This window comes from Melanotaenia boesemani, chromosome 15 (assembly GCF_017639745.1).
Source record: "Melanotaenia boesemani isolate fMelBoe1 chromosome 15, fMelBoe1.pri, whole genome shotgun sequence".
Taxonomy (NCBI): domain Eukaryota; kingdom Metazoa; phylum Chordata; class Actinopteri; order Atheriniformes; family Melanotaeniidae; genus Melanotaenia; species Melanotaenia boesemani.
Window position 1 is genome coordinate 10,358,526 of NC_055696.1, and position 17,206 is coordinate 10,375,731.

At 39.8% G+C, this 17,206-nt stretch overlaps 1 protein-coding gene across 2 annotated transcripts in view; it reads right to left on the reverse strand.

The window, feature by feature from the left end:
• mtus2a (microtubule associated tumor suppressor candidate 2a) overlaps positions 1–16,922 on the reverse strand; it is a 38,355-nt gene extending 21,433 nt beyond the window's left edge. For both annotated transcript variants that reach the window (XM_042008530.1, XM_042008529.1), the window contains exons 1-4: positions 16,837–16,922; positions 5,008–7,271; positions 4,044–4,302; positions 899–1,156 (exon numbers count right to left, since the gene is read on the reverse strand). In XM_042008530.1, coding sequence (XP_041864464.1) covers positions 899–1,156; positions 4,044–4,302; positions 5,008–7,032 — 2,542 coding nt within the window. In that variant the 5' untranslated portion in view covers positions 7,033–7,271; positions 16,837–16,922. The remainder of the gene's footprint in view (positions 1–898; positions 1,157–4,043; positions 4,303–5,007; positions 7,272–16,836) is intronic.
• Between the last annotated feature and the right edge of the window lie 284 nt (positions 16,923–17,206).

The window sequence follows — 17,206 nt, forward strand, 5'->3', positions numbered from 1 at the left end:
TCATGGCAGTAAAATGAAAACTATCCACACAGTTCTATCTGCAGTGAATCAAGGATTTGGTCATCTCTGCGAATGATAGAATCTGCAGCACAGACCTAGTTAGCAACTTGCTGAATTACTGATGAGTCTGGGGAATGACATCATGTGCTCCTGTTGTCTTTTTTTTTTTTTTTTACATCTGCTCAGCAGGGATGTTGTATGACTCAAGTGCCTTTAAATCAGTGAATTATTATGTTTACAGTAAGGTTTTTTTTGTTTGTTTTTCTACAAAAAACCCCTTTCAAAAACTCACAAAACAAACAACACAACAATGACAAAAAACATATTTTGTCACTGCCATAAAATTTCTGCCTTCTCCTGTTCTGAACTGTCATAGTTTGAACTTTCTGAGACCAGTTAGGACCAACTGATCTGTATTCATCTACTGGTCACATGGGACTCTTCTACACTTGCAGAAATTTGTGACATACACATAAACACAGTTAAACTACAATCAAGTGAAACTTGTCAAATAAAAATACTCATTAATCCTTAATTACACATCATACCGGTCTCTTTTGTCACCAGAAATGTCTCTTATAAAGTGTAGGATCTGTAGGACTGCAGCTGTTAATCATGTGAAATGTTTGAGGATCCAAGGTGAAGAATAAATTTCAAGTGAGGTGGAGCTCAGAAGAGAAAGTAGAGGCTAATATAATGAAAGTGTTTATGCAAACTTCATGAGGGGAATACATAGATGAAAGCATAAAAAACTGTTTTTTTGTGACAGTATTACAGTAGTGTGCTTGAATTTGGTGTTTGTGTAAAAACAGAATTTCACAGAAAACAGAGCAATCCTGGAAATATAGAGGAATCAAATTTGAAATTGATAAGAAGAGTGTCATCAATCTAGACTCACAGTGTGCTGTTCTACAGGGGTCACTCTGTGTGCTGTCAGCAGAGTGGGATGAGGACACAGAGGAGATGCTGGAGCTCCTGACAAAGCCAAATGCTGCCAGGCGGCCTGCGGGGAGACGGCTGCAGCTGAAGCCTGGGGGCCGCAGGCCTGACTGGCTTGCTTTGGGAAGCAGAGACCTGGAGGCTGCAGACTGAGGCTGAGCTGATGCTGTTGAAGCAGGAGGAGAAGCTGGAGCTTGATGGCTGAGAATCTGCTCATCTGTTAGTAAAACACACACACACACACACACACACAAAAGATCACATTAAATGATCAAAATTATTAGAGTAATGCAGAAGTTCTAATATGGCTAAGGTGTTCCTTGTTCATGTGCATCAGTAATCATTATGTGTTGACTAAGCTCTCAGAGGATTCTCTGTAATGATGAGACCAATTGCTACAGCAAGCAAATATAATAACTCTGATCCAAAAACCCAGTAAACAGCTGTGTTTGGCTCTGGCTGTGCTTGCAGACTGGGCAATGGCTAGCTGGCTCTCAAATATAATTAAAAGATTCTAAATGGCATTGACAGTTAAAACCTTGTAATAATGTATGTATGCTGCATTAGTTTTCTACACTTAAATGACCAATAATTTTTTGTCACTGTTGGTATTGCAATGAACTGTTACCCTGATCCTGTAATGCTGGACCAAAGCTATTTTGAACAAGATTAACTGGACTACAATGTTGAAATATAAGGTGACATATAAGAGTGGAGAGGGTAAAAAAAAACAAAAAAAAACAGGGTGTACTGATATGGCTCATACACAGGGAATCAAGTCAGGAGAAAAAAAAAAGTAATCACAGCTCCATAATGGCAGCTTTTGTCACAGAGCAATGGATGGGATTCCTTCTGCTAAGCAATCTATTGTTTCCAATCAGAGAAACGGATGGAATGTGCAGGCATGAACAACCAAATCATGGCTTCACACATACGCACACACAGTATGCAGTGGGCAAATCCGCAGGACATGGACAAAAGCCTCATCTTGGCTACCCCAGCTTGCAATACTAGGTTGAGATCCTGGGTAGAAGAAGAGCATTATCCCCTGCTGGCTGCAGTGATAAGGTAGGCAGCCCTTCTTTCCTTTCCATTTAGCACAGCTGTGTGCTTCACTGCATGTTATGGTGTAACCACCATATCAGGAAAAAAAAAAAAGTTTGAGTAGGAGCAACCAGGAAAATGTGGGACAGAACAAAAAGGAAAAGTCTCCAGTGCAGCTCCCCTCAAGCATCATCAGAGCTGCTGCTCACACTTTTCACTCCTCAGTCCTTAATATCTGCCTGTGTGCCATACGGTCTGTTTACGAGACGGAAGCTCGCTTCTCTTGAGTGAGAATGTCAGGATCATTAAGGATGAATGTCCTCATTTCCATCCTGCCCTTCCCACCCCCATTTCTTATTCCATTTATCACCACTGACAGACAAGCGAGAGAAGTAAGCTTAACAAATGTCCATAGCCTAGATATCATTTTAAGTTCCTGGTTAATGAACACACAAGAAAACACAAATACAGAATACTGTATTTAAAATACAGCCACAATTCTTTTGTTGTATCTTACATTTGAACTATTTCTTCGTAATACTTTTTATATTTTATTTATCATTATCATTATTATAAGTTTTTATTCTTTTTAAAGCTACAAACAACTACTAGCTTTAAGAGAAAGCAAAACCAATCTCATTTTAGATGAATTATGTAAATTGGCCCTGGAAAAGTCAATAGGACATGCAGCTGGGAGAAGGACTAATGATTTTAATCGCAGCCCAAGGTGAGCCGTGACAGCCTGCATAGATTTCCACCACAAGGCCTGAAAATTGCATGTTATTAAATGTAATACTTGAGTGCAATACAATCATTGCAGCTCTGCTGGAGCAAAGCAAGGGTTCTCTGCAATGAAAGGTAGATGAGAGCATCAACATATTGTAATGGTAACTTTTATATACCTGTCTTGCCATATAAATTGGTGATCCCCATTAAAACAACAATAAAGAATTGGAAATCATCAGTGTAATTATGTGAGTAGTTCTAACAGTTTGATAGCTAAACAATAGCCAGACACTATAACTGCTATAATGTGCATGTGTCAGACAGAGATTCACATTCTTCAAAGGTTAAAAAGTTGGAATTCACAGTGATGAATAGAGTAAAAGAACGTTTGATGTTATGGCTCAGATTTCTTCAGAATATGAAGTAGCAAACTTTACCAACAAATAAATCCCTCAAATACACAAGGGTACACAATGATGCACACAGGGCTGACCAATGATACATATACACAGTATTTCAGCTTGTGATCAGCAATGCAGTGTGCATGAGGCAAAAATGATTCCAGTGGGAAGATACTGACATTACTTAAGTGTTAATTGCTTTGCACTTCAAAGCTTATAGAGTTCCCAGAGGGGAAAGCAGCACAGAGACACCATGCATGTGTTAATGAGGATTATGATAAGGAAGCCTGGCCCAGCATAGAGGTAATGATCAATTCTATATATGGGGTTTTCTGTATATAGAATAGTGCACATGCGTACATGTCTGTATTTCTGCTGTGTGTCCAGCAGAAATGCTCAGGGAGAGCAGATCAAATATGCAAGGAAGTGATGAATAGCACAACCTTCCAGCAGGGATGAGAAAATGTAATATTTCAATATTTCATTGACAGCTGAGCTGGAGCCTTAATCTGACTTCAGCAGTCCGAGGTGCTATCTGACTTAGAAATTTGCTGAGAAGAAAATGTGAGGGATCTATTATTTATATTTTGGTTTGTAGATTGCAGCCTTCTGGAGCAGAATAAGTCCCCTCAGAGAATCTTTCGCAGCCTTCCAATCAGATCTGCCAAAATTAATCTCAGAGAATGGATTTTAATGAGCTGCCTTCATCTTGGGCCAAGCTGAGGGGGGATTAGGTCTCACAACTGCTCGTTGCTGCACTGGAGAGGAAAGACAAGGCAGCACTCTAGTTAGTCAAATGTTGAGTTGAAGAAATAAAATCTGACTCATACTATAGTTCAAAAGAGGCCATGTCCATTTGGTATTCTCAATGCGACCATGTAAACCTGTTCAAAGACATAACACAAGCTTTAAACTACTAAATGTTTAAACTACCTGTGGTGTCTTGGCCTCTATGACTAGTAGCTGGGCTGACAGGTTGCACTGGCTGGCTGAAGACCAGTGCTGACCTCTGTCCTTGACTGGGCCTTCTGCCCTTGGCCAAGCCTGCAGTCGTCCTGGTGACAGCTCCCAGGCCTAGACGCAGTCCTCTGCCTGAGCGCAGGAGACTGCCACTCCCCCCGGCCTGTGCAGCTGTTCTGCTCTGCAGTGCATCCTCAGCAGAGCTGGCTTTCAAACTGATCGATCTTCCCACCTAGAAATTAAAATCAATGAACAGACCTAAAAGTGTCGAAAGATTCAAAACTTTCTTCTTAATTTTGTGACGCACACACATTTCTGTACAGTTAGATCAAGCAGGAATTACATGCATTTGCTATTATGTTTAATAAAAGCCATATAATGTACATATTGCAGTCTACAATCTAATAAGAAACTACATTTTTATATTTTTTCTTGTACTTTTTTGTGTTTTATTTGCAAAACATAAGACTGCATAAACAGATGATCTCCTCTTAGATATAACATTACTGTGTGTGTTTTATATTGTGAATATAGGCAAAAAGGCTACAGGTCACATGAAGCACTTCAATTGTTTTCTTGGAGTGGGAATTAAATGCAGAATATCTGTGATCAATAATACATGGTTAACTGATACCATGCATGGACAAAAGCAGGAGAAATTAATATACTGAATAAAAAAGTATCAATAGAACAGTTTAAACATGTGCTTATTGTATATGACACACCATATAACACATAGTAAAAGTATTCTGTTTATTGATGAAGGAACCAAGATGTCCAGATGATAGTCTATTGGATTCCACTGAACCATTTCCTGGCTAACAAAGAACGCAGGAAAATACTACAATATCAATCATAATACAAGCTTGAATATATTAAAATTATATGAAAAACTTAATATCAGATGCTGAAAGAAAAGCCTGTGCATTGTACTCACTTGTGGTGGTGCCCCATAGAAATCATCTGCTTTGCCTCCCAGATTTGGGGGTGCTGTGTGGCTGTGTGCATGTGCAGGAGGGATTGTGTTTGTGTGTCCAGGAGCCCTTATACTCCTGCTCTGCATTCCTGGTGGGAAATTGTTTCCCTGCATCTCTTGCCGGTATTTGTCATAAAGCAGATTGGATGCACTAAGTACTGAAGCTCCTCTGATTTCTGCATTAGGGTTGGTACACTCTTTAGGTGCATCTTTGCAGGAAGAGGGTGTTTGGATGTGGGTGTATGTTGAAAGCCTGGATGGAAGAGAGGACACCTGATAAGGCCCATCAGCTGCCTGGGGCTTAAACTGGGGATTCTTCCGGACATAGGTAATGATTTTTGGGCGAACTCCTTTAGGTTTAAGTTTAGGTGATGGGGAGTTCTCTTTGGAGTATGAGTTGGGGGAGCTCTGCTGGTTGTTAAGAGGCGCTTTAGGGATTCCACTTGTGCTTATATTAGTTTTGACTGGGGCTCTCAAGCAACTGTTGCCATAGCCCTGAGCTGACGTTGGTACAGCAGGGTTGCATCCTGATGTGTGCCTGGTCACCCCAGAGACGTTCCTGGAAACAAAGTACATGGATGGCTGCCTGTGTGGTGAGCCCTGGGGTGTCCTGAGAGGGGAGTGAGGAGGGGTAGATGACCTGGATTCAACCCCAGTCCTGTTGGGACTGGAGCAATTTCTTCGATAAGTGAGCTGTGTCTGGGGTCTTTTCTCTAAAGTAGAATTGTTTGGGGAACCATTTCTTTGCTGTGCAGTTATAGTTGACTGTTTTTCCATCAGTGGAACCTCCCTCAGGGATGCCTGGTTGGTCTGCCTGACCTGGGAGACTGCAGTTGTGTTGTACAGGTGGGAGAAATCTGATGGTTCCCGTAAAGATGATTTCACAAACTTTCTGTTTAATCCATTACTGTGTGACTCTGGTGAGGAATTAAGGGAGGAGGGTAGGGCTGTCTCAGTTTGCTTAGCTATTGACTCTATCACACTTCTCTCTCTTCCCATTTCTGTCTGGCAGAGGGGTCTGACAAGCTGTTGCCTTCGAGGTGGGAGCACCCTCTCCTCAAATCCAGCCTTTCTCCTTTGTCCCAAAATTCCATCAGAAGTCAGTCCATTTTTATGATGGCTCTTCTCTAGACTCTGATCCTGGCTGCTGTATTGAGGGCAGTCATGTCTCATGTGTGGGTTCATGGAAGGGAAGTTCTGTCTGGCATTTACAGGAGCTGTCCTTCTGCTGGATTGAACTGAGGTAGTGTTGTTGACATTGGGATATGGATTGGCCATAGAACTGGACAGAGAGATGAAAGCTGCATCGCCACTAGAGTCCAGAGCACTAGAAAGGCTTCCGCTGAGGGAAACAGTTGACAGACTGGAGACAAACACATTGGTCTCAGACTTGGACTCCTTCAGACCTCCTTTCTGTCTGTCCCTTCCTGACCTGGTGTCTCTTTTCTCTACTAAAGCTGTCACACATGTATCTAGATCTTCAGTGCTGTGACAGGCAACTCTTCTCTCTTTGCCCCTCTGTACTCTGCCCTCCACTTTGTTGCTGTCATTGTCATTTCTCCTCATGCCAAGCGAAGCAGAGCTGGCAGTTGAACTTGAGGATATGGACATAGCACCATCATCCTTTCCATCTCTAACACTTCCTCCTTCATCTTCCTCCTCTTCATCTCTATTTCTCAAGAATGTATGAATCTCCTGACTCTCCAAAAGCTCAAACTCTCTGAGCTCAGGCTCCATGCATTGCTGCTCTGAGCCCCAGATCACTAACTTGTCTGGGGAGTCACTCTGACAGACCAATGGAGGTATGGAGGTTGTGTTGTAGCCTCTGTCCTCAACTAAGCCCCTTCCTTCTCTATGAGTGATTGAAGTTAACTGATTAGCATTATTATCATCAGATGGGGTGAACGGGACCCCAGTTTTATTTTCGATCCTCTGACCTCTATCAACATTGACCCTCAATTCTTGAAAACGAGTTGGGATGCTCATGTCTGACTTCTTTTATGCACACTCAGGCACTGAGGCCATTCATGGAGTTACAAAACTGACTTTCTTCTATGCACTTCTTCTTTAGGGTTTGTAATGAAGGCCCTTCAGTTGGATCATCCAGGAATGAAATATCATCTCATGAAATCTTTTTTGCTTTGGCGCACCACTTATCTTGCATTTATTGTGGGTCAATAAAGCTGGATTTGATGGGTTTTCCGAGAGAGGGACATTTGCTCAATCTGAAATAAAAAACAAGAAAAGACACTGTAAGAAAGAGCCACAGGTATGACTAAAATGCCACCACTGTTGAAAAATCCAGTTTCCTTTACCCTCACAGAGCCATTCAAGATTGCTTATGTTCCGTTTGGTCTGAATAGCATCCATTTGTAAAATTTGATGTGTAGCTCACCATCTTGTACTCTCATCTGTATGACTCATGTTAGTGGATAGTCATAAGACAGGACTGCTGCACATGGGATAACAAGACACTGCAAGAAATGTCAGTACAGGCGCTTCCTTGTTGCTAGATTAGATGTATCCTTCATGAACACATACTAAAACAAATTTAATTTGAAATTTAATCAAATATAAAGTATAAAATATGGTATGATTGGTAAATTAATACAGTCAATAAGTGATGATGTTCATACTGTAACCAGCAGCAATCTTTGATTATGAGATTATAAGAAAACAGGTATGTGGAGTAACGGACTGCTGAAGCAGCTGGGTGTTTACGTTTACTGTAAATGAAGGAATCTGGGGATGTCTGATGAAGACACACAAAGAATATGGGATTGGTGCAAAGTGTTTTGTAATGAGTTTTTTCCCCCAAGGAGACATAATTGAACAGAAGGCTGGATGAGGATTGAGTGAATTTAGCTGCAAAAAAACGTTTCAGCCAAGCTTACATATTGTTGAACACAAACATGAGGTCTCACTAGTATTATTAAAATCATTCAAAATATGTGCTGGATTCATTAGAGACAAGGAGTCAAATCACCAGCTGAGAGGAAGGTAAATCAATACTGAAATGAATCTGCTGTACACAACAACAAATCTGCTTTATTTAAAATTAACTTTCCACTCCAAGATGAGACATAAAAAGGAACTATGTCTCTCCAAACAGATTTTCAACATTACCAGTGGTGCCATGATCTGATGTTACAGTGGGATTGTGGGAAAGGTGATGTGCATGCCACATCATGGTTAAAAAGGAGGCTGAAGATTTCTTCACTTTCACACAACAAAGGCACAAATGACAAAAAAACATACCCAATGTTGAAAGAACATTAAACATCTTTACCAGTTAAACCTGTTATACGTTTTGTGCTTGTGTGTTGGATTTTTGTGAGCAATGGGACTTTGTGAAATTCTGAGCCATCAGAATTTAACTATTTGAATAGTTTTGGGGTCATAGTATATGGAACACATGAGGTTTGCTAATATGTATAAATATCAGTTTATGTTTTACTGGAAAGATGGCACATAGCACAAATGAAAAATGTTGCAGACTCACCTGAAAAGAAATTAAATGGATGAAATGTTTATCCATTTCAAATGATGCAGCAGTAGCTCTAAACCTCTTTCAGATCATATTACAATATGCTAAAATTATTCCTACAAAGGCCAACTCAGATAAAGTGAAGCAGAATGAAATTAGAAAGGTTCTAGTACAGACAGTTCAGACGAGGTCTCCAAAATAACCATTTTTGTCACAGTTTGGCACCATCTGTTCTCAAAGTCCCCCAACTGCTGGACATCAATTTTTTAAAATGTTAAATGGAAAATCAAGTTCAGGTGTATATTGTCTGTTTGATTTAATAAATCTAATCTACTATATTCAGTCTACAGAATGGACTGTATCAAGCAAAGATAGGTAATCAAAACTATTGCTAATTTAAAACTTAAAATAAATTTCTTTTCTTAACTTTTTTCTGAGTCTGAGCCAACAGCTACCTGTTCCTACTGTTTGCTCTGAAGATGATATTAAAGCATGCAAATATTGATGAAAAGATACTGTTTTAATGCAGGATGGTTCAACAAAGACAAGAAAAGTTTAGCGACTGACAGCATAAAAAGACTCAGACTTTAAATTTACCCATAACTACGTGGCAGCATGATGAGAAATTATCACTCTGGCTTGAACAGGTAAAATTAAAACCAAAGGGTATTAATAGATTTTTATTTGACAGACAAGTTCAAACAGAAAGAAGTTCAATCATTCAAAGCTTTTATATTGAAATGGAATCCATTGTCATTGGCTGTATAGGCAGGTTTTATTGCATATTTCGCCCAGCACTGCCATTGTACAGTCAGATATCTGTCGTCAACCACCACACCGAATATTTGAGTTGTTTCCAAAGTTCAAATAGATCTCCCACCTTCTAATTATATTGCAGCCGGGGTGTCTGTTCTCATTAGCAGGTGGCTTTGCCATGTGGCAGCCGTTGCAGTGAACTCGCTGCTAATATGGCAGCTCCCATTGCCCGTGGCTTATTTGATAGTGCTTGAAATGTGCAGAGCTGAACTCTCTTGAAATGCAGTGGAAATAGAAACATTTGAATATAGTTTTTGTTTCTTGAGGGCTCATAGCTGTGGGGAACTCTATAAACTGAATGTGGTAAAAAAAAAAAACTTATCTATATAAAGTATATATAAAGATCGCTATTATGAAGCCAAAAATATCAAATCTTTAGCACACATGCAGATCATTGTAATATAAATATATAATTGTTTTCATAACAATTTGTTTTCTGCTTAGAATCAAAGATAGCTGAGGGATGAGAAAATTATTATGTTTGACAACAACATGTGCAGCAATCCACCCACTGTCGGCCCCATTTTAACTGTGTGTACACTGTTGAGATTACCCTTCGACTGGTGCACACAATCAAATAATTAGCTATAAAACACACATGGAAATCTAAAGCGTCAGGAAAGCAGAAGTTTGGGAGGTGGAGAAACAGTTGTGTTACAGTTACAGAGTGGGAGAATTTTCTGAAAGGGACACGGTGGCAGATCGATTACGGCACTGATGTAGTACCGAGTCTTGTGCTGATGACAGCAATCTTGGGAGGCTGAGCGCTAAGCTCGGTCACAGTGGCTGAACCAGAATAAGCTCCATTTCAACAAACAGTGAAGCTGACTAAATCAATTTGGTACAAAGAAGTAGACAAAGAAGACAAGAAATTGTCTGACTATTTGAATAAAATTATTTCTGATAACTAAAAGCAAACAAGGGATTTGAGAAAAATAAAAAACACTTGACAGGTTTTCCCTTACTTTTCTTTTGGTGACACATTTGACACTATTATGCTATCAGTAAAGAAGATATATGTATATATATATATATATATATATATATATATATATATATATAGAGAGAGAGAGAGAGAGAGAGAGAGAGAGAGAGAGAGGACACACATCTTGACCCCTGCATCTCCTACAGCTGGGCTCTGAAGGTCAGTTTCATGCTTTTACAGTCATAACTCATGCATGCATTCTGCTGTGTGTCACTTTCATATGTGAACTCACTAACAAGCATGGATAAAAATAAGCTTGCACAAGCAGATGAAATGCAGGAAAAGGTATACACATACACCACTAGAAGCTGTAGACTGACAAAGCAATATTATCCCTGCAAATAGGCCTATAGATACAAACAAATATATATAGATATATATATATAGATATATAGATATAAACAAAAAGCAGGACAAGATAAGTGACGAACTTCTGGATTGGACAATTTATCATTTTCAGCAGCTCTTTACCTATCGAGCGCATCATTTAATCATAGAGAGCTTCTCACAGAAAGTGGGAATTGACAGGCTGAAAACAAGTCAAAATGGGAATCTTGAAGAAAAACGAGATGGAAATTAAAACAGAATTGAGAAAAGAGAGAGGCCTTCCTCATCTTGATGTATTTCTCTGAAGTGAGGACTCAGTCTGTGTGGGTGAGAGACTGAGACACAGACCAGACGTGGGAGGGATGAGATAGGCCCATGGATACAGAAATCAAGAGTTGTTGCAGATTTCTCATAAGGCGGAATGAGGGGAATACTTAATGTGAACCTCTATAGGAGCTTTATAATCCTGTTTCTTGACTAACTCAAGAAAAAAAAGCAAAACAATTATGTTACATCCCAAACCAGAAATAATGGTTATGAATTGCTCAGACTTAATGAAACTGGAAATGTTTACTCCCATTTCATAAATGTATGCCTTCAAGACAGACATAATTAAATCTCATGGAAGAAGCAATACTGAAATCTAAGTGGTCCAATAATGTATCTAAACCTTGTTTATTTGTTTAGTCATTAACAGAAGTGAAAGGTTTGGATGCACAACTTATTCTTAGAGTTTGCAGGATTTGAGATTTACCATTGGCAATAAACCTAACCAAAGGAATATACTAGAGAGTCTTCTTTATTCTTCGTTATTCTCAGTCAGGAACTAAAACATATATTTCCTTATGACATGTTGCTAATGTTTTCATTTTTCAGATATAAACACACCCCACGACACTAAAAAGAGAGTTACCTACACAGACACACACTCATGCCTTTCCTCTGTGGCTTTGTTGTAAGTCCAGCAGCACATGTGGCTTTTACAGAAACCATTTGTCTTTGGCACTTTGCTTTATTCTTCTCCTCCCCCACTGAAGAGCAGACAGGTTTTACAGCTCTGTGGTCCCGGAGGACACCAGCAACATGTACACACATACACGTATTCCCCCTGTCCCATTTCTTGCATCCATACGCACTCCTAAAGATGTGAATTCCACTACTAAAATAGACACAAAATACTTGGTAAATAGCAAATTCATGACTCCTGAATGTCTCTGCAGGATATTATTAGATTTGGAGCCTGTTTAGTAAAGTGCATCATAGCACTTTTCTTTAAAGATGAAACTCTCCCTCTTATGTTGTGTCTTTTCATGTACCTGATAAATCTGAAATTCCCCTGTGTATTCTGCATGTGAGCATGAACATACATAAAATCAGCCAGCAAGTAAAAACTTGGGGGGGTAATTCTATTTAGAAATAAGCAAAGCCTCAGTCATCCAGTTCTGCTCCTCCTTTCTCTGTTAGCAACACAACACAGACAGAAATAGCAGTGAAATAAGCTAAACGCTTCAGTTTTTACAACACACAAGACACAATAGGCGCCCTGTGGACAGAATCTCGCCAGATGATTCACTATTGTATTGCTGAGTGTTTGTATGGTTAAATAAAGCAGTAAATCATGCTCTTTAAAGAGATTACCATTGCACACAATGGTGAAGCAAGCAGAGCTGCAAAACACCTAACAGTCCTTACAGCTACTAGTTTTCTTTCCATACATCAAAAACAGCAAACCTGCTAGTAATGAGCAGTCTTTGCTTCTCAGAGTGCAACTGACTAGTGCTTGCGACAGTAATCAGAGAAGCTTTGTTCTTTCATTGATTCCCATCTGTTTTTTTTTTTACCTTTCTCAAATTTTCTTTTGTTGCTTTCTCCTCACTACTCCATCCTCTCATTACCTCCATCTTGATAATACAGTGTTTATAAGAGCAGGGTGAGGTAATCAATCCCATTTCCATCCTCATAGGTGGCACATCATCACACTATAGCTTCCCAAATAATCCCCTTTTGGCTCCCCCCTCTGCCTTTCTGTCTCATTGCACTCCCCCCCCCCCTCAACCCTCCCCCCCAACCCCCCCCTCCCACACACACACAAACACACACGGACACACACACACCTTTTGTACCCCAGGAGGAGCCCTTTCATATCACAGGGGGAATTGTAACAGGATTTCTGCAGGATCATGAGCCAGAGTGGGTGGTCATACTAACTGAATAAAAAGAGTGCAGAAATCAGATCATCTGCAATAAAAACTGATTTATTTGCTTATTGTGTGCAACTACGCTGTGTTTGCTACCTGCTATGAGCTGGCAAAAAAAAAAAAAAAAAAAATTACGTGCCAGTAATGAGATCCATCAACCATAGCAAAATAAAACATGGCTAAACACAGTCGCACATTCACATGCTCATCCGTCCGACACTTTGCTTTCATTTAATTCACAAAACTGACTGGCTAAATATCAGGAAAACCACCATTAACACGCCTCAAAACCATTGAAGCACTTTCTGACTTGATGGCAAACCTTGTGTGTTTGCAAGAAATGAAACAAATAGAAACATGAGTATCATGCCCACTTACACTCACACAGCGACTATCACTGCAGCAAAAGTGCAGACAAAAAGAAACCCCTTCTCACCAAGAGAACATGTGGCTTGCAAAACAGAGGTCTGTGGAGCACAAACAGCACTAAATGATCAAATCTACGTTTCCTTCATTGCTTTTTTCTTTCTTTCTTTTGTCTTTTTTTCAGTCATGCTTATGCTTTGGGCAATTACTGGGAATCAATCTCCACTTTATCAGATGGGGCTCTGCTTCATTTTCTGGTTGTTTTGTGCAGCTTGCAAGGATGGAAAAATGTACACAAAAATAGAGAACAGGAAAAAGGATATTACAATGGGTATAAGTTAATAGGGCAGAACAAAGGGGAATTGGTAAGAAAGACTAGCATCAGTGGAAATAAATGGACTCATCTGGTCTGGGGAGGAGAATTATGAAAAGAGAGACTGCAGTTTAAAGACAGGCTCAAACAGATCCAGACAGGGGTGGCATGAAAAAAAGGAGAAAAGAGGGTGTCTGTCCACGCTGGTTGCTGGTAGCACCGCATTGTTATTAGCAAAGCCCCTCCACCCACTACCCTGATGCCTGTCGCAGAGAAAAAAATGTTAACTCTTGCATGACTGGTGGGTTAAACTGTATGAGGTGGGACAAAGAAGAGAGGAGAGGAATTCATTTCACATGCAGGGCAGTGCAGACAAAAAAAAAAAAAAAAAAAAAAGATTAATTCTGAATGGGACTGTAAGGAAGTTGCCACAAGCTTGCACACACACACAGTTAGACATAAAGCTGGAAAGGTGAGATAGCCCAGACAAAGAGAAGCATGGCACAACTTAGACAGGTTGAGTCATCTTTGTTTATTTAAAGAAAACATAAAAATCGACAGAAATGATGCTGCAGAGAGCAAGAAGGTGTTGGAAAGGAGAGGGGTGTGTGAAGGATTCTAGTTATAGTAATGTGTAAATGTGAATGTGTAATGTGCAAACCCCAGGGGTGTGGGGGAGGGAGACAACCAATGGATCAGCGAGAGGTGAGTGATGAGTCGAGAGAGATTAGGTTTTTGGAGTTGCAAAAAAAAAAAAAAAAAAAAGTGTAATATTTTGAACTAGCTTGTGGGCAGAGGCAGACAAGAGAATGCTGGACAGGGCAAAGAACTCCTTTGGGATGAGGATTCATGCACACTGCTATTCCGATAAAGGAGTTTATTTTTGGGAACATGGACAAGGTTTTAAAAAGTGCATGGGTGCACACTCTGGAGAAGCATCATTAAATATTAATAACATGGACTCCCTTAAAGTTAACACTCATAAAACAGGTTTGCCTTTGTTAAAACATCATTTATCTGAGAGACATAGATAGAACTTTTTAGATTTAAAGATTTGCTTATCAAGGGCTAAATTATTCAGCTGTACAAAAGTATATTAGAATCCAGAAAAATCTGCACTTCAACGGAGCTAATTGTCTACATTTATTAAAAGGTTTCACATAGATGCACCAAAATGAAATATGTTGACATCCCACAGGACAAGGACTGGTGTCAATATGAATGTGTGTGTGTGTGTGTCATCCAGGGGGGCGTGACTCTCTGTTCGCCCTCCAATATCTTGCCAATGACTGCAGGGGAGGAGCTACAACGGGCTCATTGCCACCTTCCAGACAAAAGCAGTATGAATAATAAAATGTGTGTATTCATGTGTTTTGATGCTTTATTTATGCAGCCATATTTAGCGTAGTAAGAAAATAAGTCTATTAACTGTCTACTGAGTGATCTCAACAAAAAGTTATCAAAATAACTGCAGTCTTTCTGTCGCTCCCCCTTTTATTAAAAACCATCTATAGAAGAAAAATATTATCATCCCAATTAAAATGGAAACTTTCCTAACAGAGCATACCACTGAGAGACATACTTTTCCTTCAACTCATCCATCTTTTCTTGCTTTTGACCTTCTCTCCTCTTTCTCTTCTGTTCTGTCCTATAAAATGGCCTTGAACGTTGCACCAGTGTGCTACTCTCATGGGTTTTGTGACTTACCTGTAGAAACACATGCACCTATACAGCACACATCCATTTGAAACTAATCACCTCAACAAAACAAAGACACACACATGCTGCAGTGAGTGGTTTTCCTGGCAGAGATCTGCTAAATTGATCGCTGCTCAGACACAGCTGAGGTCAGATATAATGAATCAATCGCACATGCATCAGCATCTAGAACAGCAAATACAGCAGACAGCGTACAGTTGAAAGGCCGTGGGGATCTGCTGCCTCGCTTTGATGCAGTGACAACCTCCACATTAATATGACTGGGAGGGATTGGCAAGATTTAGCAAAATGGACTGGAAGATCCATAAATGGGGAACGTCTCTGATACTGGGATCAATACTGACAGCAAACAATTTCAATAAATGCTAAGAACTTACTAAACATATTTTATTCAGAGCATCTTGGTGGAGCAGTACAAGCACTGAGAAAGTGTGAACTTCTGCACAGTTGCAAAATAAAAGAATAATTTAAACAAGTACCTTAACTGTAATCAATCTAAAATAAAGGGAGGTTTCACATAAACAAGAATGAGATAACTACTCTCCACAGTCTCAAGGACAACTTGATCATCAGACACCCAGACGAGAAACATGATGATGTGAAAGACATCCACTCAACCTTCATATGATCATCCTTTGCTGCTCTCACACTCTTATTACTTCTAAGCAACATAGCCATGAGGATGAAAATATAAGAAGTGTTGCAAAAGTGAGAAACACATGCAGAAATGGATCCACTTTGCCTGGGATTCAAATAGCCTGGTGTTCCACAAAGGAAGGCAGCAGGCACACACTCACAAGGGTCTAAAGGAGTGCATTCAGCAATCCCATTCATGCTTTCATTGATAATCATGGATTATAAATTGGAATAAATATCTTTTAATCAGGTAGAATTTAAAAAGCCCACTTTGAAACCAATTTCACAAGTGGATGTTTAGATATGAGCCAGCACAGCAATATAAACCAATAAAAAAAAATACTGTTCTAAAATTACTAAACAATTTAGACAAGAAAAACAATACGTTTTTAGGCTTATTCCCTCATATAATTCAGTATAATATAAAAGGTTTTGGAATTCAACAAGAAAAGGCAGCAGACGTTTAGCAGTTAGTAACACTTCCATAAAAGTCCATTTCTCAGTACAGTGGATCAGGGTTGCTGTGTATAAGTCTAAAGCCTATAATCTATATTCTTGATTATTAGCAACACACAAACATACACACATTGACTTGACCTGCTCCATCCATCACAGCAACCTGCTCTCTCTTCTGACCTCACATTCCCTCAAATCCCACCAGGATTATTTACCCTACTTACGACCTGGGGCACAACTTCTAATAATAAAAAGCCATTTCTCTGAAGAAACGAGACAAAATGTCTCAAACTGCACAGCAAAAATTATTCATTGGCATCTATATTTAGATGAGAAGGCTGGGTGAACCGAGTCAACACCGAAACCCATGGAAACCTGCAAGCAAATATATGTGCGACACTTTTTCTTTTGGAAAGAAAGAGCAATATCGGCCTTCCAGAGCATTGCTACAAAATCCTCATGGAGTGTTCTCAGTGGTGTGACTTACTTGCAGGTTTTTCTGCTGTTGATTCATTGAAGAAGCTCAATAAAAACGCAGGAGTTGCAAATGGAAACACAGGCGCGTGGATGCACTCCCGTCTTGCACGCTCTCTCTCTGGCTGGCAGAAACGATGCAAGGAGAGAGGTACTGCAGACAGGAGGAGGAGAAGGAGGAGGAGGAGGGAGCTGGAGGAGGAGCGGTGCTGATGCTGCAGCCGACACCTGGCAAAGCAATGCGTTTGCGCTCTCTGCTGGATTTTGTGAGAACAGCTATTTAACATGTTTGTATGTAGAGAGAAAAGTGCCACAATGAAATTCCAGAATACAGCATTGATAAATTAATTAAAGTAATTGATTAAAATTGGCAATAAATACAT